Source organism: Pagrus major, chromosome 8 (genome assembly GCF_040436345.1).
Source record: "Pagrus major chromosome 8, Pma_NU_1.0".
NCBI lineage: Eukaryota > Metazoa > Chordata > Actinopteri > Spariformes > Sparidae > Pagrus > Pagrus major.
Window position 1 is genome coordinate 10,663,589 of NC_133222.1, and position 25,205 is coordinate 10,688,793.

At 40.4% G+C, this 25,205-nt stretch overlaps 4 protein-coding genes across 4 annotated transcripts; 2 read left to right on the forward strand and 2 right to left on the reverse strand.

The window, feature by feature from the left end:
• The first annotated feature begins 1,576 nt into the window (after positions 1-1,576).
• znf592 (zinc finger protein 592) lies at positions 1,577-10,088 on the forward strand. The gene is made up of 9 exons (XM_073472085.1): positions 1,577-1,675; positions 2,174-4,398; positions 5,242-5,420; positions 5,514-5,687; positions 5,793-5,952; positions 6,364-6,624; positions 7,350-7,462; positions 7,590-7,731; positions 7,838-10,088. Exons 2-9 carry the CDS (start codon positions 2,194-2,196, stop codon positions 8,330-8,332), a joined length of 3,729 nt encoding a protein of 1,242 aa, XP_073328186.1. The 5' UTR covers positions 1,577-1,675; positions 2,174-2,193; the 3' UTR covers positions 8,333-10,088.
• A 1,351-nt stretch (positions 10,089-11,439) lies between these two features.
• kti12 (KTI12 chromatin associated homolog) lies at positions 11,440-16,725 on the forward strand. Its single transcript, XM_073471242.1, has 9 exons — positions 11,440-11,638; positions 12,489-12,540; positions 12,629-12,681; positions 12,768-12,823; positions 12,926-13,005; positions 13,184-13,343; positions 13,446-13,508; positions 15,754-15,822; positions 16,530-16,725. Exons 1-9 carry the CDS (start codon positions 11,488-11,490, stop codon positions 16,671-16,673), a joined length of 828 nt encoding a protein of 275 aa, XP_073327343.1. The 5' UTR covers positions 11,440-11,487; the 3' UTR covers positions 16,674-16,725.
• A 1,086-nt stretch (positions 16,726-17,811) lies between these two features.
• ch25hl1.1 (cholesterol 25-hydroxylase like 1, tandem duplicate 1) lies at positions 17,812-18,645 on the reverse strand. Its single transcript, XM_073471781.1, has one exon. It carries the CDS (start codon positions 18,643-18,645, stop codon positions 17,812-17,814), a length of 834 nt encoding a protein of 277 aa, XP_073327882.1.
• A 763-nt stretch (positions 18,646-19,408) lies between these two features.
• On the reverse strand, positions 19,409-24,623 carry LOC141001617 (uncharacterized). Its single transcript, XM_073472752.1, has 12 exons — positions 24,535-24,623; positions 22,762-23,355; positions 22,100-22,159; positions 21,940-21,992; positions 21,721-21,865; positions 21,251-21,618; positions 20,933-21,161; positions 20,705-20,819; positions 20,446-20,563; positions 20,247-20,358; positions 19,755-19,867; positions 19,409-19,595 (listed from the first exon to the last, which is right to left on the reverse strand). Exons 2-12 carry the CDS (start codon positions 23,344-23,346, stop codon positions 19,526-19,528), a joined length of 1,968 nt encoding a protein of 655 aa, XP_073328853.1. The 5' UTR covers positions 23,347-23,355; positions 24,535-24,623; the 3' UTR covers positions 19,409-19,525.
• Between the last annotated feature and the right edge of the window lie 582 nt (positions 24,624-25,205).

A 25,205-nucleotide genomic window follows, 5' to 3' on the forward strand; every position in this document is an offset into this window, starting at 1 on the left:
CTGTTTGGTCGCTACGAAAGTTGGGTTCTCTTTCTGGTGGCTTGATCTGGCCTCCCGTTGGATGCACGGCTAACCGAGCTAACTCGCTAACAGCAGCCACGGTTAGCAGCAGCGGTTACTCTGGTGATATACCGCCCCCTTTTTGTTTGGAGTATGAATTAGGCCAATTATTACATGTTGCACCTTTAAATATAAATTATTTTCTTCTTTATTCAGACTTACAAATTCAAACATGTGCATGAAATAGCTTTTAGCTTGTTTCATCTCTTAAATCACATTACTGCGCTGTAACCCTTCACTACATGGCCACTACTCTGCATTGCAGTTAAATCCTGCGTCATTATGTCTTTTAATAAGTCTCTGACTACAGAGGCTTTTTTTAAATCTGATGTAAGTGTGCTGCAGTCTTGTGTGTCTGTAACACTGTGAGTCTGTAACACTGTGAGTCTGTAACACTGTGTGTCATCACTTCACAGCCTCACTAGCGGGAAGGAAGAAAAATGGGGATTTTTGCCCTCAAAGTTGTCTTACAGGATTATTCCTTCAAAATAACAATAGAGACACAGAGGCTCATGAGGTCATGAATCTTAAAAAACTAATAGCTGAACCTTCCCCCTTCTCCTCAGATGATACTGGTACAATCCACATTAAATCCCAGACATTAGTGGGGAAGTGGGGATCTACTTTAGTGTCAGTTCAAGGCTACAGTATGAGTCGTGGTGAAAAAAGTGGTAAATATTGGTGCCAGTTTTGTTGATCATCTGTCTGCATTCAATTCCACATGACCTTTTTCACATCTCAGTGTCAATATAGCTTGCCAGGAAATCCTGTGAAAAATATTGAAAACAAACAGAAGAACAATACCTTATCTTTGTCTGTAATGTCATGTGATTTACAGTTTATCCAGGCCGCTGATAAGAACAAACAGCGGAGCTGATGCCCGGTTTTTCTTTATTGACATCCTGATTATAAATTAACATGGATCAACAAAACATTATTAAAGCGCTGACTGCAACGATGGATTGGAGGACACTAAGATCAACATCCAACTGGTAACAATCACTGTGATTTTGGTATTTAGCTGACGGCTCTACCTTTACATTAAGCAGACGAGCAGCGAAATCTTACGTATGTCACCTTTATAAATTATTTGGATCTTATTTCATTTGGATTTGAGATTTTTATTGAGCAGTGAGGGTCTAATGACAGACGCTCATGTGTTGCATGATGGAAACTGTATGACCCAGTGGTTCTGGAGCTGGATCTCAGGACAGGGTGGGTGCCTCATAAGGTGCCCCTAATTATCTTACCTACAGGCGGTGTCTCCAGCCATGCATGTGTTAAACATTGATTATTTCATTAACATGACACAAACCCACCTCTGACTGCTTACCACATGTAATAATGGCAGTGTTTATAGGCTCACTGGACACAGTAAGTTGGATCCATCTTCCTCTAAGCGCAGGTCCATGGCACCGCCTATCGTCTGTAAGTCAGAGTCGAGGGCTACAATCGCCCAGCTACAGGAAAAGGAAAACGAAGTTAACGCTAGTAGCTTGTAGCCTAGCTATGAAACCCTGCTACAGCCAAACGTAGCTGCTACTCACTTACCGCCAACACTTAACTGGCTGTATAGCACATTTACTACAGCTGTTAAACACAATCGGATCAAATGGTAAGCGCACCTGTGCATCGTTAAGGGTTAATTATTTGCTCGATAGTATCATGCTAAGCTATATTGCCAGCTGGCTAGCTTGGCTCCGTTAGCTAGTCGGCTAACGTTAGCTGACAGTACGTTCTCTTGTTAGCTAGGCTAACAGCAAAACAACTTTCTTACAGGTCGGCCAAGGAAGGAGTTGATGTTTTCTTAACGAAATGGGCATTGTAGCCTGTATTAAACGTTTACCTGCATATGTATGTGTGTATTAATGCATGCCTTGGTACAAAATAGTAGCTGCATATACGAAGATCAGCAGACCTTGTTAACGTTCAGCTTGCTAGAGAAAGCTAGCGTTAGCATAGGAGACAGTACCCAGCTGTAAAACAGTTATTACTCACATTGTAAAACAGTAATAATACTGACAACAGTCCCTTAAGCGCTGGTTTCAATACCCACGGTGTTGAATGTAAATATAACAAGTCAAGCTAATTTTGTTTTTTGTTTTTTTTGTAGGTTTATGACCCTGTGCAGCTATGGGTGACATGAAAACCCCAGATTTTGATGATCTTCTCGCCGCCTTTGACATCCCAGATGCCACAGGGTTGGATGCTAAGGAACCCATCCATGGGAGTCACGAGGAGACAGAGAGTCAGCTGAAACACACGGGGATATGTCTGGATGATGGCTTATTGAGTAACCAAACTGTCACACCAGCAGATATTCCTGCTGTAAGTGTTATTGTGAAAAACACAAGCCGACAGGAGTCATTGGAAGGTTTTGGATCAGCGTTGCAGAATGGATTTAGGGGACAAGAGACCTCCATTGATCCGGTTGAGACAACTAACACGGTCTTTTCCAAGTCATTTGTCTCTGCTTTGAACGGGGAGAGTTCAAGAGAGCTTCTTGGAAAGGCACCTATTCAGCAAAAACCTGATGGGACGCCAATCTTTACCCAGTCACTTTCTCATTTTAGTCCCATCTCCAGTCCTGAGTCTGAAGACACTCAGTGTAGTAGAGATGAAATGCATCAAAAAGAGAGACCCTGTTTCCCAGAAGCATCAGTTATGGTGGAACCTTCAATCCCGGACAATCCCAAAAAACTGGACCTCAGCGTGTTTGATGACTGTCCGAATGACTCTGATATCCCCAAGAACTATCAGAAAAGCAGAACCGAAAGTAGAAGCGAAGAGCCCTCTGACATCTGTGTTGGCAACGAAACAAATAAAACACGGAGAATACACAGTGCACTTCCCCCACCACTCGCAAACCAGAACTTTACTGACACCAACTGCAATTCAGGAGCCTCAGTGGATGTTCCCACCCCCTATCCACATGTAAAATCTCAGACATCTAAATTATCCTCTTGCCTAGAGGCTCTGGTGGCTCTGAATGCTAGAAAAGATCCCAGAGAGTCATCGGCAGTTCATAATGACATCATGAAAGCAAGCCCCAATGTGCCTATATCCCCACGAAGCCCCAGAAGTCCACTTGAGGCTGTGAAACGGTTAATGAAGCCCTCGGATAGCCCTGTAAGCATCTGCAGTGATAGTAGTGGCAAAGCATCCCCTGCTGTGGCATCCGGGTCACCCCCTGCCATACCCAGGGTCAGAATTAAGACCATCAAAACCACGTCCGGGCAGATCAAGCGCACAGTCACCAGTGTGCTGCCAGATTCAGAAACGGATGAAGTTCATTCTGCATATGAATCCTCTCCCGCCCAGAGTATGATTAGTGAAGATTCTTACTGTAATATGTCTCCTCATCAGTCTCAAAGTGCGGCTGTTGATGGCATTGTTGGAATACAAACAAAAGGTACCCTGGCTAGTACATCTTCACCGAGAGTCTCGCACAACAAATCGGAGGCTAACTCCAGGAGGCCAGGCGTAACGCAGCCCCCAACAGTATTCCATAATACTACTGGTCCTGTCAAACGATCTGGTGCTCATCAGGGGCAGAAACCAAAGAGGGGATCAGCCACAGCAGGCCATTCAACTAGCACAAACCTCCTTCCCAAAGCAATGCACTTAGCTAGTCTGAACCTGGTCCCTCACAGTGTTGCTGCTTCAGTAGCTGCACGCTCCACCTCTCAACAACAAAGCCAACACGCACTCTCCTCTACAGTGTACAGCACCGTCCCACTGGTGCATCAGGTCAAAACAGCCAAACCATATCCTCGCACATGCACTCCCAACACAGCAGCAGGAACCCTAAACAGACTGTTAAACAATGCCAACCCTGTGCCTACATATGTGCCCAACCTGAACCCCCCTCCAGAGAGCAATATCAGCCTCCCACCACGCGGATACTGCTGCCTCGAGTGCGGGGACTCCTTCGGGCTGGAGAGCAGTCTGGCATATCATTACAGCAGGAGGAGCGTTCACATCGAAGTCGGATGCACGCACTGTGCAAAGACGATCGTGTTCTTCAACAAGTGCGCCTTGTTGGCACATGCACGAGAGCACAAGAACAATGGCATGGTGATGCAGTGCACACAGCTCCATATGAAACCCATAGCAGAGGAACAAATGTTCGCCCCGCCTTGTAGTGACCCTGTGAACGTGGACCCTGTGAACTACACCTCACCGTCATCCTCATCCAAAAACCACCCTGTCCTGCCCCTATATCCAGACAATGTCATTCGCCACCGACTCCGTTGCCTGGAGTGTAACAAGCAGTTACTTGACTATAAAGCACTTGCAGGTCATTACCAGAGACCGTCAGAGGATGTGGAAGGACTTGTGAGTAGATGTTTTATTGAAATATTGAAGGATAAGGCTGGAGATAGTATTTTTTTTTTGTATCGTTTCCAATGACAAGACCAAAACCAACAATGTGTAATTTCATCTCACAGCCCCAAGCCCATTTGTTCCTATTGAGGACACAAATCCTAAAAAATGGATCAAAAATATTGAGATTCAGTAAGTTCTTAAACATCCGGGCACTGCAGGAGTATATTGTGTGCATTTTTTGGGACTATTTTCAGCCGAGGATCGATACACATTTAGTGCACATTTAGTGAATATTTATGGCAGAATAGATGTGGGATTGATTCAAAGCAAAATTTCCCACATTTATGGACTGAAGCAACATGACGCACAATGCATCATTGTGGCTAATATATGTGTTTTTAGTACTTTTCATCATGGCTGTACTGAAAACCGTTTTTTTGGGCTTCGAAGCTTCAGTGAGAGCCACCCGGGAATATTCAAAGCTTATATTCATATTTATCTATAAGTGTTGTTATTATTGTAATAGTGAGAGATGAGCACAGGAGGGGAGATTAGCCACTGTTCCCACCTCAAAAGTCGCAACATTAACTTGTTGTCGAGCAAGTGTTAAACCGTTACAAGGATCGGGGCTGGAGCTCACAGGACTGCAACATAAACGCTCGCTTGCTGTTTGTTGAGACTCTTGACCTGACGCAGCTGGTTTTAGTGTTTCATGGTATTTGTTGACAGTAAGCAAAATATACAACATCTCCAGACTTGTTCTTCTAAAGGCACTGGGAGCATTGTTTTTATATTTCTCTTGTTTCCCCTTTAGCATTTTTGACTTTACTGTCATTTTCTTTCACAAAACAGATGTGTAAGGTGTGCTCAATGTTGTTACCCAACAAGTGCAGCCTCAAAGCTCACGATCGCATCCACGCACACAAGTCCCCTTACTGCTGTCCTGAGTGTGGCGCCCTGAGTCGGTCTGCAGACATACAGAAGCACGTCAAGGAGAACTGTCTGCATTATGCTCGCAAGGCTTGGTACAAGTAAGTAGGCAAACAAGAAAGGCAGGCTTTATAAAAAACATAACTACAGTGCAAACAGAAAAGTGGCATTAACTTTTGTTGGTTTTTTTGCAGATGTCTTCATTGTGATATGGTTTTCAAAACCCTTCAAGGCCAAAAGACTCACATCGAGGAGAAACACTGTGAAGTCTTGTACAAGTGCTCCGTCTGTCCAGTTGCCTTCAAGACCGCTGACAGCTGTGAAGTGCATTTAAAAAATAAACACAGTGCCAGCAAAATGTCTCCTCAGTAAGTCAAAGTCTCATGACCTGGCCTGTTGTATAAGCTGTACATTCTTTCTGTAGTTATCACTTTTACGGTTCATTTTAAGGGTTTTTCTCTTTTCCTTTGCAGGTTAATCTTTAAGTGTTCGTGTGAGACGTTGTTCAAGAAAAAGCAGTTACTGTTCGAACATTTCCATCAGAATGCAGACAAACGTGTTACGTGCGTGTTCAAGTGTCCAGAATGCAACTCGGTCTTTCCACAAAAGCAGCTGTTGATGCAGCACTTCAAGGTTAGCAATGATTGTACTTTTTATAAAGAGATATTGTGTATGTTTACCCATCACATACATACATCCTATGTATTTATCCACGTGCTAGGTTACCTATATGAAACGTGAAACTTTCATGATCAAACCAAATGACAAAAAGCTACTCATTTCCATTATTCACATCCAAATTATGTTAAACTGCAAAAAACAGCTTTTAACCTGAGCCTTTGGGAGCATTATTTAATGCAAACAATGCAGAGAAGTCAAGTAGTCAGTCCAGAAACACTTTTAGATGTCTGTCACGTTTGTCAAAAAACAGGTTGTTGAGTAAATGAGGAGTAGCTTAAGATGTATCTCACATGAGTGCAGGAGATTATAAGGACTTTATTTTTTTTAATATCTTTTTTTTGCCACGTGTTTTCTGTTTTGCAGGATGTTCATATAGGTAACATGACAGCAGAGACAGAGAAGAGAAGTAAACAAACAGGCAACACTGACCGGCACCAGGATGCTCGTTCCGTCCAACAACAGAAGAGTCGCAGCCCAGTTAAACACACAGAAAATCCCAGAAAAAAGGCCGAGCAGGACAGCAGACCTCGTGTGAAGCCCACCGGCTGGACGTGTGGAGAGTGTCTCAAGTGGTTCCCTGAACGAGAGTCCTATGTTTCACATGTGAAGACCAACCACGGAAAGGTGAGACACCATGAATTCCCAAAGATGAAATGCGTGTGTGTTCAACCGAAACAGTAATGCAGCTGCACACTTGAATTATTTTTTTCTTGAAGTTAACATCTTGGCTCACATATACTACTGTGTATGAAATGGGGTGTCTCACTCTGCTGCAACTTCAGTGATCTCAAACTACAAGATCACACATATTGTTGATTGCGTCTTGATGAAGTGTCAATTTGTCACATAACTTGTTACATAAGGCCTTTTGTGTTCCCAGATTGAACTCACAGTATATATTGCTATTTGTGTCCTACTAATTAAGCATCACTGTGTAGACGCCCGTACTGACTCAAATATAAGCGTGTCTATTATGTCAGATGGGCTGACAAACTACTGATAATGTGCAGAATCACTTCCTGTGTAGACACACTTAATGTGCTGTGAAACTCTTTCCGACGATTGATCAAGGCCATCAAGTTTCACATTGAGTCTCAGTATGAGCGTATTTATTTTGGTCGGCAGGGGGGTAAAATAATTGAACCAATAAATTAAAAATAAAACCCAAATTTTCTACCTTCATACTTGTCATGTAGTCTATATGGGAAGTATGCAAACATTACTGATTAGTCGACCGTCTAAGGTACTGTTGTCCTTCTGCTGAAATGAGGAAATGGTGCTGAGGACAGTGAGTCCTGAGGTCAGACTCATCACACTTTTTAATTGTTTTTTTGTTTTGTTTTCAACAGTCAGTGAAGAAGTATCCATGTCGACATTGTGAGCAGTCTTTCAATTCTGCAACCAGTCTGAGAAGACATATTCGAAGTGACCATGATGGAAAAAAGAAAATGTATACTTGTTGGTAAGATTTTTATGTTTAAAAAATGGACAAATGACTGTTTGCACAGTCCGAGTTTTTTATCAAGTTACATGCAAATTCACCAGGTTATCATTCAAAATTCCACTTCTGTTCCCTTTCTACACTTCAGGTATTGCACGGATACCAAGAAAACATTCACAACGAGTGTCACGTTGAAGAACCACATCAGTCTAATGCATGGAATCAAAAATCCTGATCTTGGCCAAATGCCGAAAACAGCTGTCCAAGAATCAAAAAAGGCTTTGGGCAAGGTAGTTTTTTTTCCCTCAACACAAACAACAAAATAATAACTGCAGGCAAAATTGTACATGTGAGTCTTACAACCATCAATTTAAAATGTGTGACTGTGATTTGCAGGGGCTTGTATCAGAAAGACCTGCCGTGAACGCACATAAGGAAGAACGTGGTCGCACTTCGGGCATCGATGCGCCGTCAGCGAAGCGTCTGAAAAGCCAGTTCCGCTGTTCAAAGTGTGGTTTCATCACAGAGGACAGGACGCAGTTCCAGCAGCATATACCACAGCATAAAACTGATGAAAACACTCCTCAGTGCCTTCACTGTGGCCTGTGTTTCACATCACTACTGTCTCTCAACAGACATCTTTTCATTGTACACAAAGTCAAAGAAGGGGAGAAAGAAGAGGAGGAGGTGGCGGAGGTTCGGGAGATGGAGCAGGATGATCAGCAAGATGGATCAGCAGATACAGACGAGGGGAATGACGTGTTATCGGATCTAAATGAACATGAGCCCTTGCAGGCAGGAGAGCCGGAAAGTGTGCGCTGTGACACGACTGTGGACTGTAATTTAAAACTGAGCACTCACTCTCAGACACAAGCAGTCTCTCTCCGGTAGCGAGAGCAACCTCAACACCTCTTTAAAGCTGCTTTAATATCTTCAGTTTTTATTTGAAAGTAACATGGGATGCTTGATGTTCTGCATGGAGGTGGTACAAAGTGTTGGGGCCTTTTTAATTTTGAAATTTCTCTCAAGTTATTCAGAGGTTGTGCAGTATATTTGTGCATATCCTTAACATTTAGTAAAGAGCAGTATTTTCATAAATGAGAGGACAAATTAATATTCATTTTTCAATTGTTTTTATTTAACTTTGCATGTTGATAATATATTAATCTTGCCTTTCAGACATAACTGCACACGTATAACAGATATTTTTCTGTCTGTCTTTTTTATTTTCTCCAACTGTTTCATCCGCCCTGACAAGAGACTCAGGAATGTCTGTTAGCTTTTAGGTTTGATCGATGTAACAGTGAAGGGGTGGATTTTCACCTTTGTAATCGACAGTAATTTTAATTGCTTAAATGTTGTCTGAAGTATTTAATGCTACACACTATCGCCTGAATGGGATTCAGCTGTTATGACATGACTGCGTTGCAGTTAATTTGCAGTACAAAGCGAGAATTGTAGTCACCATTTATTACAAATTTTTATTATAGTTCAGCATTCATTTAAAAGCCGTATTTCTGCATTCTTGGTGAACAGTTATTTGAAAAGCTATCCTGTGAGATTAGATGCAGGCGAGTAAAGCCTACTGAAGTAAGGCTACATAAAAGAACAAGACTTTCTTTTGACTATTTAAGCATTCACAAATACTTTTGTTTTATGTTTGTTGAATGTGTTTGATTTGTGAGTGCATGTGTTATCTCAGATCTGGCCTTTTATTTTTTTAATGATTTTCTTTTCTTTCTTTTTTTGAATGATTGTTTCGGGGGAAGCATGGGGAGGTATCGGATGTGTGATGCAGCAGTATTGAAAATACCTCAAATTGCCAGAAGTGTATTTTTCCGGCAAGTGGACAGTCAATGTTATGTCAAATCAGGGTACATTGTTTTGGGTAATCCAGAGCAGGCATGAAAGTGAAGTTTGGTGGCATATCGGAGATAATGTTTTATAAATCAGGACCTGTTAACGTCAAGGCGCTCATAATAATAATAATACTAGTAGGATCAGGGGAGTTTGTTCAGTCCATGATGAATAAATTGCTTAGATCAGCCCTCGTGATGGTGGGTACCTTTTGTTTACAGGTCTGGGTTTGTAAAGCAGCACTTCTTGTTTTGTATTCAATACATGACAGTTCCTACCTCCATGGTTAATGGCAGTGATTGTTAAATGATGAAAGTATTTGAGGAGTTGCAGGTAATCTCAGTGCAATGTAAAAATTAGTAAATGTGTATTATCCCACATTATTAAATTTTATAAATTATTTTGGGAATGAACCTAAGGCTATGTGGTCATATTGACTTGACTTGGCAAGTGAACTTTTTCTATTTAAGTGCTATATGAGCTCTTTCTTTCTCTTCTCTTTATGTCCTTAAATTACTACACTGCAGCTGTTAAAGCTGCGGAGGCTGAAAAGAATGACTTGATCACGACTTGTTCTTTTGTAACGCTCGTTGAAAGATATTTGTACTTTTGATACTGTGTACAGTGAGGACCTGTATTGGGAAGTAACCTGTGTACATACAGTAGCCAATGAACCCTGGATTCACAGCATTTCTTAAGCCATTACATCTATTCAGCATGCAGTGGCCCCTGTGCCTTGCTGTAATGTTTACGTTCAGTACTTACAAATAAATTGGTGCATTTAATTATATATCTGCTTTGTCTTTTCTCCTGTGTGACAGACTTCTTTGTGTGTGTGTGACAGACTTCTCTGTATTAAAGCACTGGTATTTAAAGGTATTTGGATGTGATAATTAGAGGTTTGGCACTGACGTCACGTACTTTACAACCGTCAGAACAAGTCAGAATGGCACATGACTCTCCAATGTGCATCATTCATCCAATAAGAAACCGACCACAGATGGATGACTTCATCACATTAGAATATTAAGCCCATCCTATCGCTGTATAACTGCCCGTCCCCAAAGTAACAGAAGAGCAGAGATTTTAATTATCCGGCACCAAATTGCGTTGGACACGTTTGAGGAATGAAAGGCACTTTGACAAAGATCTGCAGAGCAGGACTCCTGTCTTCTTTCATCTTTATCTCATACATTGCCATGACATCTTCAATGACGCTTGATTTGACTGAGCTGAGAAATAAAATTTCAAAGATCAAGGTGAATCCAAGGGGGAATCTGTGGGCAACAGGTAAGAGAAATAACACTCATCTGGCAAATCATGTCATGTTTTGTGCTTTTTTTTTGTCCAAAAATGTATTTGATTTTGTTTTTATCATTGTGTGTGTTAATTAAGGGCATTTCATGGGCAAGAAAAGTGTTGTGGATAGTTCCTTTATGGAGTCTGCCTTTGAAGATGCGAATGTTCCCCCTGAAGTCAGAGGTGTTAGTCCTCTGAACCGCATGGAAGACCTGCTGGCACTGCTCACTGAGATACTGAAAACTGCCCAACGGAAACAGGCATTGGACATGTTAGTTCATTATTATTATTGTTATTATGATTATGTTTGTTGTTGTTGTTGTTTTTATCTAATCAACTGTGCAACTAACTTTTTTTTCCATTCATTTAGAGGAGACGGGGATCCTGCTTGAGGAACATTTGAGCCACCAGTTGTTACACCTTTACAGCAACAGTGTAAAATCCTCCTGGTGAAGAGAAGAATATGTATTTTTAATGTGATATGTTACAATGACTATGACAACATGATGCCAGTCTGCCACTGCTTTGCTCTTGGGGCCAATTATTTTGAACCCTAATATGTATTTCCACCTGTCAATAAACCCCGTACTGAAAGCCAGATCCAGTTGTCAGCCATTTTTTTATTTTTTTTAAAATCAAAAACAGAGAATGATGTAATTGATGTGTGTGTTTAATGTCTGTCAAAGTAACACAAAGTCAAATAATAGTTAATTTATTTAATAATAAATAATCTGACATGAAACAATAGCCACATCTGTAAACGCCACTAGTTTTACAGCGCCCCCTGTTGGTCATGTTGAAAAGTGCTTGCAGTAATCACATCCGGGTGAAGCAGTCGACATGCTGTTCATCACATTCAAGGCTACTTTATTTGATAACACTCAGTAGTTATGCCTCTGATAGTGATGTGTGGTTATCCCTGTAGTGGTAAAACACGAAGGGCAGAAGAACTGAAGGTGCACTTTGAACAAAACTGTGACCGGAAGGTTCATGTTGTGGGAGACGGAGCCCTGGACGTTGACAAAAACTCTGTTTACGGAGGCAAGTTAAGCTAGCTAGCTGTGTCTCCGAGGCTAACTTACCTGGGAAGATGTGACATAACTTGTTCTTGAAGTAGACTTTGTGTAGCTTTTTAAGGCGTTTAAATACTGCTGATGTTGAAAACTAGTAATAGCGTTTCATTCGTCTACCACGGAGTATGTTTATCGAAGGTTTGGGCAGCCTTAAATTGTTGGTATTTTGAATGGAGTTTGGTGTGAGAGTGTCATCACTGCCCTGTGGTATGATAAATGCTCTTCCTATCAAATTGTGTCACATAACAGGGTTATTGTCGATATCCTGTATAGAAAAGACACTCTAGTCTCTTGTTTTACATACTGGTAATGCTACTAGACATCCAGTAGGTATTGGGGTCCTATATTTGGTTCACAAAACCATTTTCTCGCCACTATTTCATTAAATTCCTGATATCAGCAGCTAAAAGGTCTTTAAATTTTTCAGCAATTTGGCTTCCAACGAGTCGAATAGTCAGAAAATGGGTGGAATATAAATATTTGGCAAAAATGTTGATAATTTTGTAAAAAAAAAAAAAACAAAAACAAAAAAACAACAAGAATTGACTGATATTCAATATCAGACAGTCAAGCAAACAAGCACAATGTGAAGTTTGGTCATTGGTCACGTTTTGAAGGGCATTTTCCACTAAGAAATGTTATACGACATCAAACAGTTAATCTCGAAAAGAAGTGGTAGATTAATTCATTAAATCTTCATCAGTTCATCAGTACTTCTGCTGCTTGATATTGCAGTCACAACAAATACTCGATTCCTTGGGTTACCTCTGACTTTTGCTCACTCTTGCTGTCATTTAACCTTGTTGGATATGTTGCAGATTCCCAAAAGGAAAAAAATGTCAGAGCATCTCTGAAAGCTGAAGTAGAGAGGTGTGTTTTTCAAATCTGTTTTTGGATAAGATTCATCAGTGATGTTCTACCGACGCAGCCCTTTTAATCTTTACTTGTTTGTTTTTAGGAAAGTCAACAAGGGTGACATTGTAATTTTGGATTCATTAAATTACATTAAAGGTAAATATTGGTGACAATAGGATTATATACAGACATTATGATTTGTTTTATGCTTTTACCTTTAAAGTTGAAATAATGTCTTACAGGCTACCGCTATGAACTGTTCTGTCTCATCAAACATGCACAGACACCACACTGTCTGGTAAGTACAAGAGTAATAAGTAATGGACTTGTAATATCTTAAAATATATATATATATATATATTACCCAAACATTAAAATCTTATGCTTTCTTTTGATGAAGGTGTACTGTTTGACGTCAGATGAAGTGAGTTCAACATGGAATACCAACAGAGATGCTGCTGAGCAGTACACCCAGGACATGTGAGTGACAAGCCTTTGCACAAACAGTAGTAGAGGTGCATGTCAATCTCTGGTAGGACTGTCTTAACCTTAGAATAGGTTTTAAAAATACGTTTACACCCATCACTGTCAAAAATGAACACTATCCAATTCTGTTTTTGTAATTTGCCTGATAAACTGTCTGGTTTGTCTTTTGTAGCTTTAATGCATTAGTGCTGAGATTTGAAGCTCCAGACTCCAGAAACCGATGGGACAGTCCTCTCTTCACCATCCTGAAAGAGGATTTGCTTCCTTATGAAGCCATTTCTGATGCACTTTTCAAAAGAAAAGCACCCCCACCTAACCAGTCTACACAGAGTGTAAGAGACACACACACACACACAGTTTTTTTTGTTTTTTTGAAAGAGGATACAATATTCAGTAGATGTAGATGGTAATAGATATATTCTTTTTCTCTGCAGCAACCATTGTCATCTTCAAACTTCTTGTATGAGTTGGACAAGATCACACAAGATGTGTTAATGGTATGTCTTTTTGGTTTTCTGTGAGACTTCTTTTTTGCTGAAATGAGTCTTTTTCATTTATGTCATATTTCAAATCACCTACGTGAAATAATGGACTGAAGTCATATACTGAAAAATATTTGGCTTAAACTTTAATTTACAAATATGTCACTCCACGTCATAGACTTTCTTTAACGCCAAGAAAGATAGCACCTGCTTATAGGCTATAAATACCTGTGTTACCAGTTTCAGCTAGTAGAAAAAACATCAAAGTTATAATTGTGACTGGGAAACTTTGACTCCTGAATATACGGATATATCTGGCTTATCAGGACAACTAAACAATGACGTCTCACTTCAGTCAAAGTCCATCATTCAGCATAACATGTTGTTATGCAACTGACAAATTATTCAATCGATCACGCCCTCGCAGTTTGTAAACCTGGGAATCTTTCCAGTGTCTACCATCAGTCCAACATGACATGAGCGTGGCATGAATAGCAAATCAAGGGAACAGAGCGAGTGACAACTTATTGGCTGGTAGCGATTAGTTGACAAAAAGCAACAAGTCGAGTCAACCTGCTTGCAAATAATTACAGTACAGAGCTATGGTGTTTACAAAAAAACAATAAACAAATACTATTATCAACATCGTGCATGAGGGAGGACACACTGGTGAATGGGGGCCTGATAATTTCTAGTTATGTATTGTAGACAGAGAATGTTGTGTTGTTACATAATAAATTAAGTAATCTTTGTTCTAGCTTCAATGCTCTGCAGCTGGGAAGAGTTATACCCCAGAATATCAGTAAAGACAACCTCTCAAAAATCTGGATTACAAAAGTAGAATTTAATTCAATTAAAATAACATTAAATTGATTACATATAAGTGGTAAATTACTATTTTAGCTGGAAATGGCTGATTTTTTTTTTTTTTTTAATGGAATACCTATATAGGTGTACAGAGGACCATTTTCAACAACCATTACACCTGTGGTCCATCGGCACATTGTGTTAGTTGATCCAAGTTTGTCATGTTAAAAGGCTAATTGATCATTAGAAAAAGCTTATGCAGTCATGTCAGCACAGCTGAACTATAAAACTGTCTTCCATAGGACTAGTTGACTATCTCAAGCATCAGTGGGTTCAATCTCAGTGTAAAACTGGACAGAAAAAAAGAGCTTTCTTCTGAAACTTGTCAGTCTACTCTAATTCAGAGAAATTAATACAAGAAATTGCCAAGAAACTGAAGATCTCATAGAACGGTGTGTACTAGTCCCTTCAAAGAACAGCACAAACTGGCTATTTCAGAATAGAAAGAGAAGTGGGAGGCACAGGTGCACAATGGAGCAAGAGGACAAGTACATCAGAGTCTCTAGTCATAGAAACAAGTCCTCAACTGGCAGATTAATTTAGTGGTACCCACAAAACAGCAGTCTCAATGTTAAAATTAGAGTTGCAAAGAAAAAGCCATATCTGAGACTGGCCAATAAAAGGAAAAGATTAACATGAGCCAAAGAACATTGGACAGAGGAAGACTGTAACAGTGTAGACAAATGAAAAGATCCTTGGCACCATCTGTTCAGCATGGTGGAGGAAATGTGAAGGTGTGGGGGGGCTTTGGTGCTGGTAAAGAAAGAGATTTGCTCAGGGTGAAAGTGACCTTGAATAAGGATCACTCTATTTTGCGACGCCAGTATTGACGTCAGAATCTCTGAATGTGTTAGCATGTACCAGTGTGTTGTAATTGTGATCTTTTTTTTGTCAGTATGATCGTATGAACATTTTCCAGTGCTTTATATCTCAGCCAAGTGAAGAATTGTTTTGATTTGTTTGCTATATTTGGTAAGACGTTTTTGGCTTTTCTAACTCTAAGCGGGTGACGTAGAGACTGCCTCATCATTAGTATGTGGTTGTGTATCCTCTTTTGTCATACCTTTTGCTCCTGTAATTATTTAGCTACCTATTGATGTGTCTGTGTGATTGGTTCTGTCTGCTAATTGCTGTTAGCCAATAAGAAATCAGCTGCTCTGTTCCCTTAATAAGCTATTGAGGACACTGTTAGTGGCCTGAAACAGGATGTTCTATGTTGCATTTTCTTCTTGCATTTATCATCTTTTTAAAGTAAAAATTCCCTAAAAATGTACTTACAGATCCCACTTGGCTGATCTCAACTCCCTACAAACCAAAGCACCACAAGAGCTGTATTTATCAGTAAACACATAACATTCTGTGTGTTACGTGGTTTTTTTTGTTTTTTTTTCAGGCAATTTTTAACGCACAGAAGACAAGCGTACCTGGGGATCTCATTTCAGTTCCAGGAACAACAGAAAAGATATCCTTTTTTTACATGTCCACCTATTTTTAATCTAAAACCTGATTTTGAAGAATCGTTTCACAAACAAATGTTGGTTATTTAGTTTTCATGCCCTGGTAGCAGTAATCTTTCACAGCTTATGACAGTCTGAAATCTGTGTTGCCTCTTTTAATTTCTGCAGCCTCATTTTCATAATCTACCTCCTAAGGAAAGTCATATACCCTCACCAGCAGGAGGCAAAGTACTCCATATCAAATGACTTGTTTGAAGGGGAAGGTGGATGAATGCATGTCCATCAAAGAACTTAAATGAAAGGCACAGCAGCTGACCACTGTTAAAGGTCTTGCCTATAATAACATAGTGGGGGATACACATGGAGGAGAGAAACCAAATTACACAGATAAGTGGATTTGTATTGGCAGTTGCACCATTTCAGACGTTCTCAGAAGCAAACACTTTGATTTTCTGCTTTGAACATGTTGGTCCACGCAGAAACCAGTCAGCCTTTAATGACAGGTGCATAATTTGAATTTGTGATTTACGTCAGTAATGTTCAAAACTTTGTGTTGCTTCATTGTGTTGTTCCCCTTAAAGGTTAAGATGTGATGCTGTGACCTTCAGATACTTTTAGTCAGTAGGTTACCACTTACTCCGTGTCCAGCTGTACTGTAGAAAATGTAAATGGATCATAACTTGCACTGAAATGACCTTAACCTGACGTTAACATTGAGCTCACCAGGAGCATCAACATGGCAGAGCTGAGGAAGTTACGGCGCCAGTTCATCAGCTACACCAAGATGCACCCAACAGAGAACACCGGACAGATTTCCAATATGTTTGTGCAGTATTTAAACAAGAGTTTTCACTGACATTTTATAGCATGTTTTTTTTATTTCTGACGAATAAATATATTTAAATATTTGTTGTATGTTTGAGTGTTATTGACCTTTTTTATATGATAAAATTCAGTTGCAGACATTTAAGGAGAAGAAGTTTGCAACAGAATAACAAAGTATACATATATGCAATGCATGTATTTTATATACATATCAATTTCTAGACACAGTAAGCACAAAAGCTGTTAAGACAATCTCATGTATTTGACAAAAAACATCTCATCTGAAGGTCCACTTATAATGCTTGCAGCCACATCTTATCAAGTGTTATCAAGATAAAACTCTGGAAATTAACCTTGTGTTGAAAAATGTTTTCTAAAGCTAATCAAGATTGAAACTTCAAACCCAACATAACAAGATGTGTTTTCTACTTGTTATCATTCCTGGTCTCTACATGCATTCAGAGTATAAGGGTAAATGTAATATTTTTTGCTGTGTCATTATTTTTCATGGATTCCACCTTCAAGTCAGCCTTGAACAACTTGTCCAGTCAAAGCTCAGCACTTTCTCAAGTACGGGTTGACAATAATTCCCCTTGACCTCTTGGTGACAGGCCAGACTAATACTACTTAGTTTTTCTAGCTCAAAAGCTGCTTATTCTTTGGTGGAATTTGTAGGCAAAATATTGCTGAGTAATGCCCCTTCAAGACTTTGTCTTATGTAAGATGATCGTGGCAAAAGCAAGGACAGGAAGTTGTTTGGAGGAATTTGTACTTGTAATTACTTCACTGGAATGACTTGGAGAACAATGTATTGAAGGCATTTTATTCCATATAAAACTAGCAGAAACAGAGGTGGAAGAATCATTGTAAACATAATGGTTTTATTGAATTGAAATACATAGAAATATAGCTTTTATATTGCATATAAATATATATAATAATTATATATATAATATAATAATATATTTATAAAACATTTTCCATTGAGAAAGCAGCATTTCAAAAGCAGCAATGAGGCAACTATAAAAGTGCTATAAAATTAGAGAAAATAGTAATAAAAGACAGAAAAATAATGGATATCACAAATGCAAAGAAAGTGACAGTGCTGAAATAGTTGTGACGATAAAGAAAAAGCACTAAACATACAGTATTTACAGAATTGCATTCACTTATTTTCTGAGAGTCTTTTTCTTCAGAGGAACGGCGGTGCCAAAGATTCTGTCCCAGTGGCTGAAGAAAGGAGCGTAGTTACTGCTTGGCTTCTGGTGGTGCATGTCATGAGCCGGTGCACCACCCAGCAGACCAAAAGGCACCAGGTGGTTGAGGGTCCAAGGCAGATCGTAGCCAATGTGGTCCTCCACAGACATCCAGATGCTGAATACTGTGACGCACCATGTAGTCAGCGGGTGGCACTTTAAAATAATTGGGTCCTGGTTGCTCCAGAATCCAACAGTCATCAGTTCTGGGATGCTGAGCTGCTCAGTTGACCAAGAGAAAGGTGCCATGTATTCGTGGTGGATTGCATGGATCCAGCGGTAAAGCTGGGGATGCTTGTGATGTATGAAATGCCAAATATAGTACTGAGTGTCAAAGAGGAGAAGCACAGCCAGCCCCTCGATGAATACCTGATATAGAGTGGGAGCAACCTGTGGCAGTGTTGGTGTAGGCAGGATGAACATGCCGATTATGACAGTTGGAAGAACAAAGAATATGTGGTTATACAGCGCTGTCATGAAGCTCTTAGCCATCATTCCCACTGTTGGCTGCCTGTCTGGTTGGATCTTGTACTGATAGAATAAAGGCACTCTCTCTCCCAGGAGGTCCAGTGCAGCAAAAGGTATGCTGAAGAAGAAATAGCTGGAGAAGGCGAGCAGGACGGGGAAAAAAGGAGATGAGATGAGAGGTCGGTGGTGAAAAAGCATGTAATCCCAGAAAGGCTGCAGCAGACGGTCCGAGGTCCTGGAGGGCAGGAGCTGCAGAGTCAGTTCGCTGATGTTCAACATCTTGATGTGGTATTGCTGAAGGCTGCTGCTGCTGCGAGGCTCAGGAACAGGAGAAAGTTCTGCCTTTATATAGTGGAGTTCAACAGAAAGAGCTTTTCTCTCAATCAGAACAGACCAGCAGCTTTTTTTTTTTTCTCCCCCAAGCAGCTCAATGTCGACAAACAGACCTTGACAAGAAGATTAACAGAGCCTTTCATGCATAAGACACAACACAATGATAGGCTTTAGACTCAATCAACTAGTGTAAGATTAAACATGTGTAAAGCATGAAAGTAAGGACTAAAACAGTTTTTGTGAAAAGTGAAATATACCCCTAAATGATTGGTTTCTCATCTGAGCTGCAGGTAGAGACCCTCATTTTGTTTTACAGAAATTTCTCAACAATCTAAAATTAAACCACAAAACAACCACTTATTATAATATAGTCAGGCCCAACTCTAAATTTTGTATTTTTAGTCCATAGATAATCAATCCTGTTGTTTTTTTTCACTAATAACAGAGGATGAACTAGGAAAGTTAGATTAGAAGGCTGGAGTACTTAATCCTTTAACGTGTAATCTGATCAAATGACCTGCCATCTTAACTAAAAGTGTTTATCTTGTTAAATGTGATATATTTAACAGCTAGACCATATAATAATAATAATAATAATAATAATAATAATATGATATAAATGCAGGTTGAATACAAGTCCTCCAATTCAATCAACATTTAATCTTTAGACGTTACGTATAAGAACAAAAATAACACTTCTCACACTGAATGATCATAATAACATGATTTATTGGAGAATATTGATAATTTCATTGAAATCAGGTCGTGAATCAAATCATGTGTTTTCCCAAATTAAGGCAGTGATGTTCTTCCTCTTCTTCAACCACTACTTCTTTTGGGCGGTCGCCCTCCTTGAAACCGTCTTGTTGGTGTTGGCATGTTTTTGTCGATCATTTCTGAAGAGAAATTAAAAAAACAACTCTTAAACTTTTAAACACAGAAAGAAATCTTTTTTAATGAATAAAACACTTCTACTGCTACCATTACGTTTTCATCAGCAATGGTACCAATAAACTTAGACAAAAGTGGACCTTAACGGGGTTGGATAGATGTACCTGCCCATCTTGACTTTGTTTCTGCATCCCAGTCCTCCCTCCCAGTGGCTGGTGCGGGTACCTCTCGTCATCATGCTTCCACAACTGATGCAAGGCTTTCCATTGCCGTACGGCTGCAACGACAAACAATGAAGAGATGATGATTTTTTAAATGTCTCCATGTCTATCATCAGCCTGTATGCATTAGTGCTTCCAGTTGAAACCAAATTAAGTAACAGTGATAAGTTTGATATGTAGCCTATGTCATCAGTATAAGCTCCGGTGTATCTGATATCGCTGGTTGGTGTTGTTGTTCCTTAACGTAATTAATTATTGTTCCAGGACCGTCATTAAAACTGACCAATCACATTGTTCTGATGTCATCATTTTGCGACTCATGTGGGTGGTTCAACATAGCTCCAGGGCCATCATTTCAAGTTAGGCAGAATCAGATCGTGCTATAAGCTCCATGGCTTAGAGGTTATGGAATGTCGTGTCCAGTCTATAGCTCACCTGTTCTTTGGCACAGTAGCCACAGATCATTCTGGTGGCCAGTTCCATGGGGTGGTCCTGGTCCTCATCATGGCACACGTCACAGGGGTAAGCCCGGCCACAGCAGGGAAACCTGAGGGCAGTCATGGCACGAAGCTTTCATGATATTCTGCATGTTTCTAACACAGATAAAAAAGATAGGACACAGTGATGATGATACCTTAGCCAGCGATGGCTCTGTTTGTAATGTTTGCATGTTCCCTTTTCTGGCAGCGGCTTCCCCTTTTGCACAGCGGGATCTCTGATCGTCTTATAATTAACAGCACCGGCACTTGGACCTGCAGGAAGGAATCACATTATATTGGCCTGAATCACAATGTGAGGTAACATTGGTCAGCGAGCCAACTGTGGCTGTTTGTTGCTGCAAGATCTTGAACCACTGCTGATCGCCTTGATAACAAATGTAGGTGAGCTCTGACCTGTTTTGTTGGTGCGTGGTGGAATATATTGGAATCTTGTGCTCTCAGCAAGAATACTGAGTTTGCTGTGGCAGTGTTCACAATTAAACTCCTTTGTTTGACCATAGGAGAGGTTCTGATGAAAATGAAAGACAAAAACAGAGCCCATCAGGACATGTTTCAGTTATTCCTGGTGACATTTCACACTTCTGATTCACATGGGTAGTGTGGTGTTAAGCGTTTCATCACCTGCATAGGGACGTCCTGGGAGCAGCTGAGGCAGCCCACACTGAGTTCACACTCCTGAAGCACAAGGTCAGCAGGTGCAGCATTGTGAAGGTCCAGGTATCCCAGGACGTCACTGTAATGGTGCAGCATGCAGGGCCTGAATGCAGCATTGATGCTTGCACTGCACTTTTCACACTGAGCTGTGCAGGGTGTCCTTCCAGTCAGTGTCAGGTCTGCAGTCACCTTACACCTGCAGACAGTACACTTACAGTCAAGTCCTTCTGGTTAATCAAACTCTCATTTGTGATATGGATATGAAATTGAGCTCTGTTTCCTCACCTGTTGCACTGAAGGCAAACTGTGATTTTTGGGGCCACTACAGTGGCTGTGTTCTCTCCAAGCCTCAGTCCCAGCAGCTTCACCTCTGTGCCTCTGCGGGGATCGCTGATCTTAATGTTCTCCACCAAACGAATGGCATCCTCTTCCTCCCGCCCTTCATCACCACCTGGACCCTCCTGCTGCACCGACTTCTCTCCCTCCACCGTCCTCTCGCCTTCGTCGCTGACATCCTCATCTGCAGCAGCGGTGTCAGAGGCAGCAGGGTCAGACGAATGATCATTCGCAGATTTTTCAGACACTGTTGCCTGGAGCTCCTGGTATGAAATGAACTGCAATCCAGCTTTTTCCAAATCAATGTCTTTCTTCAACTGCAAAAACATTAACAAGAAGAGAAAGTCTATCTACTATCTGCAGGTTTTTAAAGGTCACTTCAGAAAATTCAAAGGGACACAATCAGGTTGCAGTCTCACCTGCCTGGCTCCTTCAGTGAACAGCCTCTCCAAACTACGATCGAGCCAGCGAAGAAAAGGCCGGAAGAGCAGCTCTACCTTTCCCAGAAGCTGATTGGTTGCATGCTTGGCTTGGAGCCACTCCAGTGATGCCTCCTGTGCATGTCTAGAGATTTACAGAAAAGTCAGCACCGAGTACTCTAAACATTAAATGTTAAAATAAACTGCATGTGTATTTACCTTGCCATGACTGGCGGCAGTTCCTGGTCCAACGGTATATCCAACGTGAAAATCTAAGAAAATGTATCAAGAGGATGAGAAACTGTTCTTTCGATGCCAACCATCTCTTGTAAAGTTTAGCTACAGAGCATGCAGTGTCAATGGAAGCAATAGTCTTTACCTCCTGAGGGTAGTTGTCTGGGAAGCTCACCATGATGTCGATTTCTTTCAGATCAAAAGGCTTTAAGTTAAAAAGCAGAGTTAGTATATTTCCAGTGGGATAATGTTCAACTATGAAACCTACTGTCACACCAAAGGATGGGAAATGAAGGAAAAGTTGGTTCAATATGATTTATAGGAAAAAGTTGCCTATGTTTTACCCTAAACTGGGGGATAGTGGCTTAAAAACACCATGAGGGAATAGTGGAGTGGCAAATTTTCTTTCTAGATTACTTGTTTGCAAATGAGCCAAAATAGCCAAGTTTTAATCACTGCTTTACCCCATTTCCCCTGTAAAACAAATAGGCTTAATTTAATCTCAGTGGTGCAGCTTAATTGAAACAAATCCCATGTTATCCTGTACTAATTAACAATAATACTATTACAGTAACATCACAGTGGGTGTTCTAGGAACGCTTCTACTATAAAATCTATGGAGAGGCTTCAGTATTTGTGTCCAAATGCCATCGCTACAGTCTCACTCTGGGTTGATCAGTTGAGGAGAGACTTCTTCAAGTTAACATGTTAAAACTGAGCTGTAACTTATTATAAGAATAATATGTGGGTGGATTTGAGCTCGAAGCTCTCAAGAGAGGAGAATGAAAGGTAGCAGGAAATGTTTACCCAGTCTGGATCAGTGGCCGCTACGGTCGCCCTGTAATAAGTAACTTTGCCATCACTTCGTTCCTGAATAATCAGCTGGTCTTTCGGAAAACGCTTCTTCAACTGCCTGATCTCTGTGTCTCGCAGCTGGTTGGCGAGATCCTCTGTCAGGTCACACAGCTTGACCTCCTGGAGGATGCCGGGACGGGGTACCGGTGGCATCCTCTGTGTAGATCTTGAGTAATTCCCAGGAACAGGCTGGTCATCCAACGGGGGTAACTGTGGTGGATGCCAAAAGCGACATCTGTCTTCCATGGTGCAGTGGCCTGAGAGAAAGTAGCGGCAGGGGCGGTGGCCAGCTGCAGGGGCAACCCTGTACCCCACATTTCCTCCAGGGACCTCTGAGTTTGGAAACGTGACATCTGATTGGCTGGGTGTCCCGGTGGTTTTCTCCTTATGAGCTCTGGCATCATCTCTTATGTGTAGGAATCGGCATCTCTTCCCAAAATTGCAGTGTCTTCCTTGAGAGAAGAAGCGACACAGCGGCTGTGTATGAAGCACAGGCTCTGATTCACTCGTCTTCTCTTCCTCACCCTCCTCCATCATTATCAACCCCTGAATGAATGAATAGAGACATATAGATTATTGAGATGTATCTACTCATTTTACATATATGTAAGAACTATGAGGCTAAAGTATGTGGACACACAAATATTACACCCATTTCTGATTAATATGAGCATGGACATGGCTGCTAGAACAGCCTTGACTCTTCTGGCTACAGGCATTTGCTCTAATTCAGTCACAAGAGCCTTACTGAGGTCGGGCACTCCACTAAACTTGCAAAACTATTTATTTGTGTGTGTGGTGCATAAAATATCCCAAAACTACTGCCACACAGTTGGATGCTATCTTCTTAAATAGGCGTTCCCAACCTTCCTGGCTCATGGCCCCTTATAATAAAGTAATAACCACTTGAAATCTCTGAACACAGGTTATGGCCTCCAAGTGACCAGGGAGTGTTTTCCTTCTCAATTTGTTTCATTTGATGGGTTTTGAAGAAGAAAACCAAGAAAATGTATCCAGTATTTAGCAAGAAAGAGGAGAAATCTGAAATAATATACATTTTTTTTGTATAACAGAAACATCTGGTGACTCCTAAAATTTTCTTGGGAGCATCCTGAAGGGTCCTGACCCCCAGGTCACTTGTCTTAAATTTCATTGTATGCCATTACATGATTTTTATTTCTAATAGAGCACACATATCTGCTCTGTAAATCACTTCATCTGAGTTCTCTTTTGAAAAATAAATAATATATATGAATACCCTATTTACAGCTAATTAAATCAAGCCTCACACACAACTTGGGGAATAGGAGTATTTTCTGATAGTTGCTCCAAAACTAACCCCAGCCATTAAAAACCTCCACATACAAGTATGTGTACAGGACAATCTGATGGTCTTTAATCTGTTTTATTGCTCTAGTTATATCAAAGATCTCTGAGGCTAGAACTAACAGTATACATTAAAGTTTTTGTTGGAATCAGTTAACCTAACGAGCCTTTATTCAGCCTCATGATCCGTATCATCTTAAGTTGAATTAAAGTATTATTACCACCCTAACAATATGTTCTTCTGCTTTTGTTTCCCCCTTGCTAGTCTTGTATCCACTATGGACAGACAAAACGACCAGCGTTAGCTAAACTTTAACCACAGTTGTCAGAGTAAAGTTCCTTATTGATGACAGTCACTTCATTTAGAACAAATTTATTGTTGTGGAAAGATTACATTACCTTAAATACACCTGAGGGTCCGCGTAGAGGTTTATTCCGTGCAGTGAAAACAGTGGTTTTAATGGCTAACTGTCAAGTGACTACGTTAGACGGCGCAGTCATTTTACGTCATTACGTACGGCGTAAGGTTCAGAATCCGTCATAATAACACGACCTTTATCAGCAGATGGGGTTTGTACAGTTGTTTATAGAACAGTATATTTACATTTTACTCTGAACACTGGTGTCAACAATGTTGGCTTAAAAGCTGAAGTTCATAGTTCATCCTTGACATTTACACCACAATTAACATTTATTGGCTGTTCTTGACCTTTTTGATCATATCTATAGCTCCAGAGAGTGGTAACAAAACCAAATAGTCCAGATTGTGCACTTAGTTAATAATAAAGCTCTTCCAAATTGAAATGTCCACAGAATGAAGTTATGAACCTACAATGCTACTTTTTTAAAAATTAAATACATTTAATTGTTGAGTAATGGTTTTATGTCAAAAGTTAAATTGTAGTTAATTCCCATGAAATTATATTTTAAATAAAAAGTAAATGTATTTAATTGATCACTATTAGTTTTCAATACATTTTTATAATATCCGCCCCTCATACCTCTGGAGCAACAAAAGACTTTGTACTACTTTTCACATATGCAGTAGCACTCCCCCACACCTGTAAACA